The following is a 14,221-nucleotide window of genomic DNA, read 5'->3' on the forward strand; positions in this document are numbered from 1 at the left end:
AAGCTTGAATCTCATATGTCAAAAGTAAGTACACATGTCAAAATAAAAATTTTATGTGTAAAAAATTAAGCATGCATGTTATCATTATCTGATTAGCAAATCATTTTTTGTTAGTTAATATAATATTAAAATAATAATTAATATCTTATTTTTTAGGATTAGAGTCAGTGTTTAATTAGAAATGTAATTTATTAATCAATAAATTAATAAAAAAACTATAAAATTACACATAAACTTGAATCTTATGTGTCAAAATAATACACATGTAAAAATAAAAATTTTACATGTCGGAAATTAAGCACATATATCAAAAAGTTTTAGATTTCAAGAAGTGACATATCTATAGATATTAATTCTAGAAAATAACATCTTAAATTATATTTTTAACATTATATTAATAATAAATTAATTTCTTAATTATATAATAAATTCTTAATTCTAAAAAATAGTAATATTAATATATATCAATTTATATAATATTAAAATTAATTAATAAATAATTTTTAAAATAATTTTATATTATAGCATTAATAAAGTTTTAGAGTTTTTAAAAATTAAGAACCTTTTTAAAACAATTAGTTTGCTATTATATTTTAAAATTTTATGATTAATATTAAATATAAAAAAAATTATTAAATTATATATATCAACTTGATTTTATAATCAAAATAATAATAATGATCGTGCAACGTACGAGTAAACAACTAATTTAAGTTTTAATTTAATATATTTATTTGGAAAAGTCACTTAATATCTAGCTGCGACAAAATTCTAGTGACTTCTATATTCTCTTCCCTTTTTATTATTGTTGACTTAATAATCTAAAAAATCCAAACCTCTATGAAAGTTTATTATTTTGGCCAATTTTTTAAAATTTAGTTATGATTTGATCAATTAAGTGCAATTTTAATCAAATTTAGTTGCTGGTCAAAATTAAACAACATGAATAGTAATATGAATGCTATTTTTAAAAATAAAAATTTAAAATTATACAATATATATAAATAATATGGCGTTAGAACCCATCAATTTAGATTTTTTATTTCTTAATTGATATTCATGTCATTATTTACAGTGGTTAATTTTGTAAAATAACTCAATTGGACTAAAATCGCATTCAATTGGCTAATTTGACAATCATTAAAAGATTGACCAAAATAACAAATTTTCACAAATATTTGATTTTTTTAAGTTATTAGGTTTTATTGTTTTCATCAAATTATTTTCTTGATCGTCGAATATCATTTTTTAGATCAATGGTGATTCTTTTTTATGTTGTTTATATTATTTTATTTTAATTAATAAAATTTATATTTTTCTAATATATTAGAATTTTATGATTTCTCCTTTAATAGAGTTTTTAATTTCTTATGGATATTTTAATTTTAATTTTAATTTTATCGATAAGAATTCTTTTATAATGTGTTGCAATCAGATTCATTTAAAAACTAAACCAAATTGTTATTTAAAATTGCCAGTGAATGAACTTCATAGATCACCTGAGTTACAAATTAGAAATATTTTGTTAACACCAATTCTTACTATTCGAGTCTTAATTTGTAGTATTTTTTTTATTTTTAACATTAATCATATTGTAATTTTATTTTCTAATGAATGAAAAACTCATAATTTTCTTCAAAAAAAATAAAAATCAAATATCTAACCTTTTTATTATTTTAATTATATTCTAGACGTTTTCTAAAAAGTAATGCACTAAACTCGCATAACTTTTTTTATTTGTTATATTATAAACTTATTTTAAACAGTATTGATGATATTCTTAACGTTTTTATTAGTAGCAGAGCTTATTTAAATTTGTACTAATGATATAATGACAGTTATTTTTTTTTCTTTACCTTAAAATAAAAAAAAAATAGTAAAATGGATTAAAACAAAAAAATATTAAAAATTAATCAATTCTTTTCTGGTTAGGTGATAGATCTAAATTGTATATAATTATTTAAAATATTTTATAACTTTAATGATATTTTTTTTATGTTTATATTATGTAAGTAAATGTTTATATATCACTTAAGATTTAGTATGGGATAATATTTGATAAAGATAAAAATAGATTTATCTTGGATATGTCTATATTTAGAGAGACTTATTTTGACGGAAAAAATTCTTCTATATGTATATCTGCAGATCGAGATCTAAAAATGAAGGAGGAGAAGTTTCTCTTATTTGCTCTTGTTACTTCTTGTTCACCATTTCCATCTTTATAGTTTTCTCCATTGTTCTTCATCACAAACATTTAGTTTTAGATATTTGTTATTTTCATCAAGAAAGTTTTTAGAAAGTAAAGAGTTAGAATTAATCATTTTCCTACTTTGAAAAATTTCAGATCTAGATGGAGCTTTTAATTTCATATTTATTTTTATATTTAACTATTTAATTATTATAGACTAAGTATTTTTTAATATTTAGTATAACCTATTTACTTTATATGAACTTTGTAATTTTTATATTTAGTGAATGATTTCTTTGTTAATATATCTTTATTAGTTTTTATTATTATTATTATTTAACCATCATATTAATTCAGGAATAATAATTGTTATAAAAATATTCAGTTTGAAGATCATTGTAATTGTTTTGATTATAGATAATGTAATTGAGTATATAAAAAAAATTAATAGAATCTTTAATATTTTAAATTATTTATATATTTTAAAAAGCAATAATAAACTTGATACTTTTGAATGTCTTTCTTAAAGATTTTCTAATATTTTAAAATTTTATTAATTTCAAATAAAGTTTTATTATGTAATAAGATAAAGTTATTTTAAAATATTTATCAATTATTATTTATTTTTTTAGGATTAAGAATTATTATATAATTAAAAATTTAAATTATTAATTAATAAAAATATTAAAAATATTATTTTTCAAAATGAAAAATTATTTTTTAATTATAATATCTTTATTTAATTAATATAAAATTAAAAACATAATTTTCAAAATTAGTATCATTATTTAATTAAAATTATAACTTATTAATTAAATAATATATAAATTTAAATTTCATATACAAATGTCAAAATTTTATATCTCAAAATTATCATTATCCAAGCAACATCAACATATGACAATATATTAAAATTACTAATTACTTAAAGTATGTATTATTATTTATTAAGAAAAAAGATTACATATTTAAAATTTTAAAGAACCCCAAATCACAAATAATTTTTTCTTGTACTTGTCCCAAATAAAAGAAAAAGAAAATATAAGGTATACCCTCTTAAATGGTATGAGGGAAGCTGCTAGAGATTCTAGAAATTATTTCATCAACATATATAGTATTAATATTAGGATAAAACTAATCATATACCCCTGCCTTCTTGAGGACTAATTAATTTGTTTTGACGACCCAAATATTAAATCGCATTTAGAAAATAAAAATGATACTTTACAATTATGACAAAAATGAATAGGGCTCCCTCAGCTCAGGGTCTCCATTATAAAACCAAAAATCAATTAACCAAAGCCGACTAAACTATATGGTCTTTGTGAGCTAAGCTATTTACTCAAATAATCAATTTACAAGATTCCCACCCTTCTAACTAATGACCTAATCTAACATTCTTTCTTCAAGACAACCACTCCATCTTCCTCAGCTTGGCTCCATGTATGTTGGAAAAGAAAAGAAAAATAAATGACTTCCTGTTTTTTCTTTTAACCCCCTACTCTTCCAGCAATTTACAACTGTGTCAATCCTCATTATTTCTTCCAGCTATTTTCCGCAAAGAAAATCAACAGGACAAGCTATCTTGTGCCATTTTAATCAAAATTTCTTCAGTAATCCTCAGGTCCTTATGGTTAAAGCAAACCTTCAGCTTTCCATCAAGCATGACCTCTCACATCAATGGGAGATAGGCACCACCATGCCCTTTCCTCAATACGAGCGGCCCAGCAGCATCCGGAACCTTATCCAGCGTCTTCATACATGCATCAATGATATCGGTAAAACCGGTTGCCACGGTAGCCAGTTGCAACCTTAACCTCAGATCTCTAGTCTTCTTCAACAAGCATCTGAATGATCTCCCCAGATATTTAGCCCATTCTGCAGGCAACCCTCCCCCAGTCAGCCAAACAGAGAATTGCGATTGATCACCTCTGGCTGCCACCTCGGCCCTATAAAATCTTGCCAACTCAACAAGCATTGAAGGTTGGAGAGGAAGCACAGCCACAAATTCCGCCACAAATTCTTCGGTTAATTCTGGATTTAGCATCTGATTCCAAAGAACCAATGCCCACTCACTTGGCTGGTTAAGATCATAGGCTTCAGCAACAAATAGAGCCTCTTGAAAACGGGACTGCTCGACTAATAATCGCCTGGCATTGGTTTCGGATAAACTGAGCCACTTGGAATCGGGCATTCGAATTTGAAGGGATACAAGGGAAGCCTGCGCACAAGTTCTGCAAGTTTTATTGCCAGCATCAATGGAAGAATGAACTTCAGCTGCTTCAATGAAATATCGCATCGAGTCTAGGAGGTCTTCATTCTGATCCTTGTCATAGCGATGAAACCACTGCTCCGAAGACTGCCACGCTCGTGACTCTAATAGAGAAGCTGTTTCATGCTTCATGTCAAAGTGGTTATAGACCTGAGAAGAAGAATAACATGCATAGTTATCAGAGGGAAAGGAGCACCAAAGCACAAAGGAGTCCTAAGGCCTAGGCACAGGCACACTTGATAGACGCAAGTTGAAAAAGTTTCCTATTTTTTCTTTCTTCAAAGAGAAAGAGAAACTTTTATAATGGCAAGCTTATAAATGCATAAATCATAAGTTGTAACAGAAAGAAACAAAACTCAGCATAATGGTTTTTAAATCCAAAAGAAAACTTTATAATGAAGAAGTTAGAAAGGCTTGAAAGTCAAAACGATATCCTACTCCTAATATTACATAGCAAACATTCTTAAAATGTCAAAACACAACTTCGCATTATCAAGCTCAATATAATCTTCATCATATTGCGTTATTTTGGAGAAGCCCTTCCGTATAAATATTTTCTTCTTTTATTTCAGAATAGAAACCTTTCTTAAAGCTTCTTTACTTGTATTTTCAATTTTTCGTGGTAATTAGGCATGGATGGGCGCCTGATAGGTTCCATTAACAATTCAGATTACATAAAAGGAAAAGGAAATTTCTTCTTTTCAAATATAAGTGAGGCACGCCTTATTGCACCTCACCCATTGCAAAAGGTGTGCGCCTCTGTGCCTGGGCAGGCGCCTCAGTGACAGCACAATAAAACAAAATCTGGATAAGCTGTACTGGTTAATAACTTGAAAGATGAGATAGAAACAAGCTTGTGCAAATAAGAAGAGAAATACATAACCTTAATAGAAAAGAAAATTCTAGGTTTTTACCATAAATTCAACTCCCAAGTTCCAAACTGGCACAAGGACTAATGAGAGAATTTATCATGTCAGAGCCTATTAAGCAGTACAGCTGAACAGGCCTAGCTCAGCCCCAATTATTAAGCTAATCACCTACCAAGATGTTGAATTGAGGAAAACAACATTAAAGCACACATCAGCTGGACGTGCTCAAATATATGTTATGCCACCCAAAGTGCTCTATCACTATAAAGGCAGTGCCAGGGCTACCTTCGATATTTCCATTGCCTAGTGAGCTATGTATCATAGAATGGGGAGAAAATAACAACCCAAAAGAAAGAATGATGACATGGTTTGTATATATGGGCCAGTGAGAGTTACTCAAGCCTAAGTCGTAACAATATAATATTTCTATACACTTCTACACAAAGTAGTATTATGATAACTTCCCCTCATAAAATGTAAAGGCTTCCTATGTGATGCTTTTCAGTAGTTCATAAATGTGATGGTGTTTTTCAAAAGGAAACAAGCAACAATATGTGAAATGAACAGCGTGCAATTGGCAAGCCATCTACCACAAATTTGAGTATGTAAATATGGTTATTAATTAGTACTAACTCAGATTAACACTTCGTGAAAATTAATTTCAAGTTTGACAAATAAGTCCTTTTTCTTCCATTACACCTTGCCTAAAGTTAAAACCATATTCTCCATCAGATGCTAATAAACCAAACTCTTTTTTCTTCCATAATCAAGCTAAGCTAGTTAGGCTCATCTTCTATCCTGCCTCTACCTTTCACTCAAATAAAATCACTTCTTAACAGGACCTCATCAACTAATATATTCCTAGCATAGTTGTTAAAGGCGAAAGGTGCACCAAGGCAATAAGGGCTCTTGGTGCTTGAGGCGCAAGGTGCAAGGCGAGGCGCGCGCCTGATAGAAGTGAGGCGCAAAAGATAAAATAAAATAAAACTAGGACTCATAACACAACCCATGTATAAAAGAAAAATTATAACACACAACGAAAGAAAAGAAATAAAAAGATCACGACAATCATATTCAAGAGGCATTTAACAAACAACAAAAAGGCATGTTCAAAAGAGATGATAAAAGTAAAACATAGTTTTATAAATAACTAGAAGTCCTAGAGTACTAGAAATCCCAAAGCATCTTCCATTACTAATTTAATATAAGTCTATAATTATGGTCTTGGTCCTACTCCTACACTTCTAGGCAATTCTTCTCTTCTTTTTTTTGATCAGATGTCTTTTTGCCCTAATTTTCTTTCTTCCATTTTTTTTTAAATTTTTTTTGGAGATAATTAGGTGTGCGTAAGCCTATATATTCTATATTAAGTCTATGATGAAGGCTGAAATCATTTCATGTCTTAAAAGAAAAAAAAACAGCTAAAAGTCAAAATATTACAAAGGCGCGCCTTAGTGAAGTCGCCTGCCTTTCTCGACTTGAGGCACTAAGGCTTACGCCTTGTGGGCCTCTCGCCTCAGGCGTGCCTTTGACAACTATGATTCCTAGATAATGTGACACAAACTCATGCACCTGGTATGTTATTCCAAAAATAAATGAACTAATGCATATACGAACCATAGCAAACGCGTCGAGATCTTTTGGGTTGAAATGCTTCAATGATGTCAAAACAGCCATCCGAAATCCTCTGACAGCCTCAGCTGTTCCTGCATTTGTATCTGCAGCAGCAGAATACTTTTGAAGTAGAAGATCCAGCTGACCATTCTCTATGAGAATACCAAGAATGAAATTAAGGGAATGGAAGTTCCCAACTCCAGTTATCAGTCTAGCCAAACATGGAAAATCACCCTCAGACACATAAGCTTCAACTCTGGTTGCAGCAAGAGCTACCAAAACATCAACTCCATCAAGGCATGCTGATGATTTGTAGAAGTGATGAGAAAGAATAAGAAGCTCAACCTGAATAAATGATTTCATTAAAGAAAAAGATTTGGATAATTAAAACATGATCTTATGACTTAAGAAACCGTGAAAAGTATCAAATCTACCCTAAATATAGGTCATTTAACAGTGGTGGAAAGATTTACTGGTTACTTACATTAGTCAGACATTATAAATGAGAATCCGACATATATTATTGCATGCTAAGCAAACAAGTCAAATTTCAGAGATAAAAAAGCAACAATTAACCAAAAGGATGTTATCATTAAAATGATAATACTTCAACTGCCTGAATTTTAGTCAACGTGCAACTCATGTCCTAAATCACACTAATAAGGCAGCTATATGGATCTCGGGAGATATTACATTTTTACTAACATCATTCACCCTATATCCATGATGACGATAAAAATAACAGCAATAAAGACTATAAATTAATATCACTAGACAAAAATGACAGCATCAACAGCAATAGAGTGACATAGTAGCTTTTATAATTAGAAACATATTATTCCCACATGCAAATACCATCCAATGGTAATTAAAACTTGGCATACCTCACAGGCATGTGGTATTTCTTGTCCTGTAATTACCAAACGCATCAAAGCATGACCAATTTCAGGTGGTGAAGAGCAAAGTTCTGCCCACTTCAAGAAGTCTGAAAATCTCCACAATAAAGGAGCAGGCCCTTCCTCCTTTTGCAAATCCATATATCCCCCACGATGTGCAGCCAATAGACCCTGAAACAAAAAATAAGAGTTGCATTTTCATTAAACAGGATCCAATGACTCAGCCAAAAAGAAATTGAGGAATGCCTGATATTCTGCAGGTACATATTGCAATAATGGTTAACAAGAAAAACAAGTGAAAATACAAGCCTCCAGATAGAGACTGAAATGTTATGCCAAATTCTTCATACAGCTCAGCTAGCCAGCCAGCCAAGAGAAACACAAAAATGCATTTCTAACTTTTGGCAAGACGAACGCATTCATTTTTATTTTTTTTGAATGAAAAGGCCAGAAGCCTATAAAATTAGTTTAAGAAAAAGATACAGCACTGAATACAAGACTATAAGCAAAAAGTCCACCTTCAAAAAGGACTCTGCCAGAATTTGAGCAATACTAGCTGCTGGCATGGAATGAGTTTGCACTAAGAGAGATGCTTCTTCAAATGATTCTTGTGCTTTAAGAGAGAGCAGCTGCAGCAATTCAACTGGCTGCTTCTCAAATGCTTCTGAAAAGGAGATGCATAGAACATTTGCAGCTTTCACAACTGCTATGATTTTCTTACATAGTCCACGTCCATTACCCTCGGTAAAAATAGTTGCCAAGTTCTCCAACACCTTCATTTGCATTTGAAAATTTCAGATCCATGTATAGAAAATGAGTTAGTTAGAAAAGCCAATAAGAATAGCATCCTTTGCATGCATTAAAAACAAAAAGATTTTCAGGAAACAAGAAAACATTAGATATTGGGGTAACAACCTCAAGTGGATCAACCAGATTTTGCTCAGTAATATTACATGACTGGACAACTGAATGGACTTCTTCATCAAGCAATGATGGAGATATTTTACTACTAGGAGTTGAGATAGCTGCAAGCTTTAGAGCAGTATCAACAAGATTAAACTCTGGAGGTGTGTGTTCTGGGGACAGCTTATGTTGGAGTTGCTTGGCAGCTGTTATTTGTCCAAACTCCAGCAAAGAAAGAACAGCCCTTTCCACCTCTGCAGGTCCCACCCTTTCCTCCCATTTCAAAAAAGAAATTTCCAGCTTTAATTTTTCATCTTGCAGATGTAACTCATTCTTAGATGTAAGCGATATAGAAACATCTTCCGGATCTGTACTTTTATCAACTGAATCCATAAATGGACGCCTTGATGGCATATATGCTTTTGCTCTCCGCTTTATCTTTGCTCCAATCCCTGCTGTTGAAGTGCTAGCATCCAGGACTTGGTTCTTCTGAAGTCCTATCATATTTTCCTTCACATCATGTTTATCTGCAGTTCTGTTTCTCATTGTGTTAATATGGATGTCCATCTTTGTAATTAGATTTGCAGTCTTGTCAATGATGTTGGAACCATTTCCAATCACAGGATCCCGACTGGAAGAAGTTGATGTGAACTCCCCATCACTCTTTACCTGAGCTTCTGATTCTACTGCCAACAGCCACACTCTAGTCTCAATTTCTCGCAGAAGATTTATTGGATAAACTCTGCAAATCATCATGAAGGTGAGAAAAGATGGTCTTTTCCCAAAAGGTCAAATCGAAACTTTATTGGCGATAAATCACTTACGGATTGGACAGTGTTATCATCCCACTTAACCATTGAAGAGAAAGCAGAAGTAATTCATGAAGCTCTCTTGCTGGAAGGTCTTTCTCCACCATCTCAGCATGTTTAAGGAAAAATAAGCCAGCCTGTGAAGCATATCCAACCCAGAGATAATCAACAAACAAGCAGCATGGACACAGAAAATAATTCTCAATCTACTCGTTTATAATAGTAGATTAACACACCTGTAAAGGGAGAAAGGAATATCTTATGAACAGTGTCTGACAATGGCCCCATAGAGCAACTCTTTCCTCAGGAACATCCCAAAGAAATTCCTTCCACTCAGTTACCATGGATTCAGCCTGAAGGTTTACAGAAACAAGTTAAAAGTGTATCAAGAGGTTCATATCACAACAATTTCATTACAAACACCAGAACAGTTTCAGAAATGAAAAATATCATATATTTAAGGTGATAAATATTTGTTTACATGACCAATGCTGAATTTTCACCAACTATACCAAAGGTACTTCTACCACAGAATTGAATACCTTCACAGTGATATTTGACTAAGGGAAAAACTACTCAGGTGACTTAAAGAGTGTCTCAATAAATTGGAGAGAGAAAGTGGGTTGACAAAGGACCAAATTGCAAGTAGGAAATTGCTTGTCTCTTTCAACATGCCGACTTGTCTCCAGCTTGGAAATAAGGCTTAGTTGAGTTGAGTCTCTTTCACCATGTGGCCAACAGTAAGAAGAAGATTAATTAAGGAATAGCGACCTGAAAGAGTGCTAGAGGAAACAATAGCTGGATTATTCAAGCATATAGCTTCAGTAGAAGGTTCGGATTTTACAAAAGAAAATTAGGTGGCTGTAAGCCCTTTTAATGAGGATGAGATTGAAAAAGAAAAAGCAGTCTTGAGAAGGATAGATTGAAAGTTAAAGATCACACGCCTTTTTCAACGCTTTTTAGCCAAGAATTTTAGATTTTGTTGAGCAAATTTGATTCAGTCCTTACAGGAGTTCTTCCTCAGTAGTGTTGTAGAAAGTACAAATTCTACTTTCATCGCCCTTGTGCCAACCATCCACCAAGACTAAGGACTTCCAGGCATACTAGTTTTGTAACAAGTATTTAAAATCCTAATCAATGTACTATCTATACATTTATTTAAGGTCTTGATACATACCATTTAGCAAACCAAAGTACTATCATCAGTGATATTTTGAATCTGGCTTTAATAATGAACGAGGTAGTAGCAGATCTTGAGAGAAGACAAAAGAAAGTAGCCCCTTCCTAAATTGGATTTTGAGAGTGAGTTGAGAAATTCCTGACATGGTACCGATGATAAAGGTTTTCGGAAGAGATGGCAAAATAAATTTAGGGTGTTTTGACTCACTATTTTATCCAATCATTGTCAATGGATGGCCTAAAACATGGATTGAAAGAGTCTATTTCCTCTTTACTCGTGGTTGATTGGTTAAGCAGGATGATTGAGAAGGATGTATAGTAGGATTTGATTTAGAGGAAAGTGTAGTGTTAGAGAACATCATCATCTCACATTTACAATTTGCAGATCACATGCTTTTCTTGTAAAAAATAGGGACAATTTCATCAACTTTTACCGTATTGGAAACTGAAGATCTGAGAGATAAAAATTAAAATATTCAACAATGGCCCAACAAGTAGTATTCTGACTTGAGCAAATATTTTAGAGTTGATTTCTTTAGTAGATTACAAGGTCGGAGTGGCCTATGGCATATCTGAAGTCCTCATAGGTGTTAATCTCAGCAAAAGTGCTTTTCGGATCCAAAGGTCTAAGGTTTCTATGGTCTCTAGAGGCTAGACGCCTGGAAGAGATGTCCCCTTTCAGGAGGAATATTAGTTAGATTCAGGCTCGTCTTTCTACCAAACATCTGTACTTTTTACCTCTGTTTAAATTCCTCCTAGTGAAAAAAAACCCATTGAAAAGGTGATAAAACACTTGTGGGAGATTTGAAAATCATAATCAAGTCAATTGAGAGAAAATTCGTGAGCCTATTTTCAAGGGAGATTATGTCTTGGAAAGTTGGAGTCCCTAGACTCCTAGTACAACACTTTCCTTCTGATACCCTCTGACATAAGGTTATAAAAAGCACGTATATTGGAATGTCGACTTCGAAGCTAACATAAGGAAAAAAGAGCTTGTGGAAATATCTCGAGCATAATAATACTTCCTACCTCTTAGCAGCAGTGATGTGGGTCATGGAGCCATATCTTTTTTTGGGAAGATATTTAGAGTGGCGGCAATTTTCTAATTTATTTCCCCATTTTCATATTATTCCAGATTGCATTTTACTCCCAATATCATTTTATTTATTTGTTCACTATAATAAAAGCTTCTACTTGGGAGTTCAATATTTCAAAAATATTGAGCAAAGGAAATGGAAAATATTTTTGTCACTTATTTAAGTGTACTCTCTCATTTGTCATAATATATTCTAATATTTCCCCATTTTATATGTTCCTCATGATCCTTTTCTTTTCCAGATAATAACATTTTGAAAGCTATTGTGCCACTATAGTGAAGACTTTTGTCTATATTTCAGAAAAAATAATAGGGTCAATTACAACAACCCGTATAACTTTAGGAAAAAATTGACTTAAGTGGCTTCTTTTTTACAAGTGAACATAATGATTTTCTAATTTGCTTCATCCTTTTGTTACAACAATTATAGAACTTAGAATTTGAGATTTTCAGTCAAACAACTAGTTCTTAAGTTTTCATACATTGTACACTTTATTCTATATGTTTAGTACCTATGGTTTTGTTTTATTCAAGGTCTTAAAGTCTAAAATATTGTTTCATATAAAAGGTCCACAATTAAAGTCAATATTATTTAAGCAAAGGACTAAAGTAAGTGAATTGAGAAAATAAGAACCATTAAGGTCAGTTTTCAGAAAGGTAAGAATCAAGTTTATATTTAAGACCAACTTGCTACTGTAATTCACCTCAAAAAAAAATACAAATGGTATTCTGCATAAGAGGCAGCATACTAAGATTATTTCTCATGCTGATACGTTGTGTTTCAAACATGTTGAGATTCATTTCCACCTCCTTCTTCTTTCACTCGAGGGGTACTTGGAGCTGTACTTTTTGTGCTTTGAAAAGAGTTGGCAAAGCATAGAAACTTTGGAGATTTTTGTTCCTCTGAATTGGAGAGGGTTACATAAATGCAAAAGTTCTTCAGAACATGCAATTTTTTGCAGTTATTTGGGGGTTTGGATGAAAGGAATGTACACATCAGTAAAATACAGATTTTTCCAAATGGATTCTGGAATATGTTAGATTCCTTGGCTCGATTATGGGCTACTGGTTCTGTCTCTTTCACAAGATGCCTTTATCAGTAGACTAGAGGACATTTACTTTTTTTAGTTTGTTGGTCTTATATTTATTCGTCTTTGTTATAGTTTTTTTTGTATTTTCTTCTCTTTCCTTGACAAAACTTTCTTTATCAAAAGAAAATAAGCAGGTATATATATCACAAGATGGTACCTGAGTTTCCGTAACATGGTGAACAGCAGATTTCCATGGCCCACCACTTGCCTCCAACTGCCTGGCCCAGTTGCGTGCTTGCTCCCAATGCCCATTCTTTTCTAGTGCTGTTAAAAGCGAAGCATCATCTAGAGTCTCATTACCAAGATGAAGAACATCATTCTTCCGTAATAGAGGCTCTGCTAAGTTAATTTTCCAATAAAGTCGTCGATAGTATGTTGAAGCAGATCCTCCATCACCAAAGTCAGTTGCAGCAAGAAGTTGTAGCAAGCATCTTCTTTCATAAGGTGATGGACAAGTTGAAAGCATGGCATTGGCAGCTTTTACTGCAGTGGAGCTTAACCATGATGTTCCAGTCTGTCCTTCTCTTACAATATTCGAATGTAAATTGGATGATTCATCCTTTATCCTGGCAGAAAAGGAACCTAAATGTGCTGAAGCTTCAGATAGGCGCATTTGTGAAAATGCCTGAAAAGAAAAGAAAGAAACGGTTCTAATGACTTAAATAGTCCTTATAAAGCAAGTAACCAAAAAACATCGTTTGTTTGATGAAATATTATTCTACGAGAAGGTATAACCAGGGGAAAAGAATGAATGGAACTGACAAAATAATAACGTAGAGAAATGGCCAAATAAAAATAGAGAATGACTAAAAAGGCAAAGGGACATGAATACAATAGGACCAAATGAGGGAGAAGGAATGACAAAAATGAATAAAAGAAGACTAAAAGGTAAAGAGACATAAAGGTATCAGAAAATTTCAAAAAGCCACATGGTAAATATCTAAACGCTCATTCTAACATTAGAAAGCTTCATTTAGAAATCTCATTGCTCCACATTTAGAAATCTCATATTTAAACAGGGGAAATAATCGCTAAAACCCTATTTCTGCAATATAAAATTGAACACAGACATTGTGTTTCAGGATACATAAACAATGCACAAGGACACATCAGCAAAAATAAAAATGTAAATAGTTGTCGTCACGTAGATATTTATCCTCAACTCCCAAGTTAGTTGTCATCTTTTCTTCGAAAAATCTATGAAACCCTTGTTCAGTAAATATCATTCCGCATAATAATCACCTAATTAAAAATAGGTAGATCCAAGTGGAAGCCCATTAGACACTGATCAGGATGCTCAA

General features: G+C 32.1%; 1 protein-coding gene across 2 annotated transcripts in view; it reads right to left on the bottom strand.

The window, feature by feature from the left end:
• Positions 1 to 3,362: 3,362 nt before the first annotated feature.
• The window catches only part of LOC8264038, a 28,710-nt gene continuing 17,851 nt past the window's right edge, over positions 3,363 to 14,221 (bottom strand). For both annotated transcript variants that reach the window (XM_015726028.3, XM_015726027.3), the window contains exons 20-27: positions 13,078 to 13,545; positions 9,791 to 9,907; positions 9,570 to 9,691; positions 8,758 to 9,487; positions 8,361 to 8,615; positions 7,831 to 8,013; positions 6,950 to 7,291; positions 3,363 to 4,613 (exon numbers count right to left, since the gene is read on the bottom strand). In XM_015726028.3, the coding sequence (XP_015581514.2) occupies positions 3,864 to 4,613; positions 6,950 to 7,291; positions 7,831 to 8,013; positions 8,361 to 8,615; positions 8,758 to 9,487; positions 9,570 to 9,691; positions 9,791 to 9,907; positions 13,078 to 13,545 (2,967 nt within the window). In that variant the 3' untranslated portion in view covers positions 3,363 to 3,863. The remainder of the gene's footprint in view (positions 4,614 to 6,949; positions 7,292 to 7,830; positions 8,014 to 8,360; positions 8,616 to 8,757; positions 9,488 to 9,569; positions 9,692 to 9,790; positions 9,908 to 13,077; positions 13,546 to 14,221) is intronic.

This window comes from Ricinus communis, chromosome 7 (assembly GCF_019578655.1).
Source record: "Ricinus communis isolate WT05 ecotype wild-type chromosome 7, ASM1957865v1, whole genome shotgun sequence".
Lineage (NCBI taxonomy): Eukaryota > Viridiplantae > Streptophyta > Magnoliopsida > Malpighiales > Euphorbiaceae > Ricinus > Ricinus communis.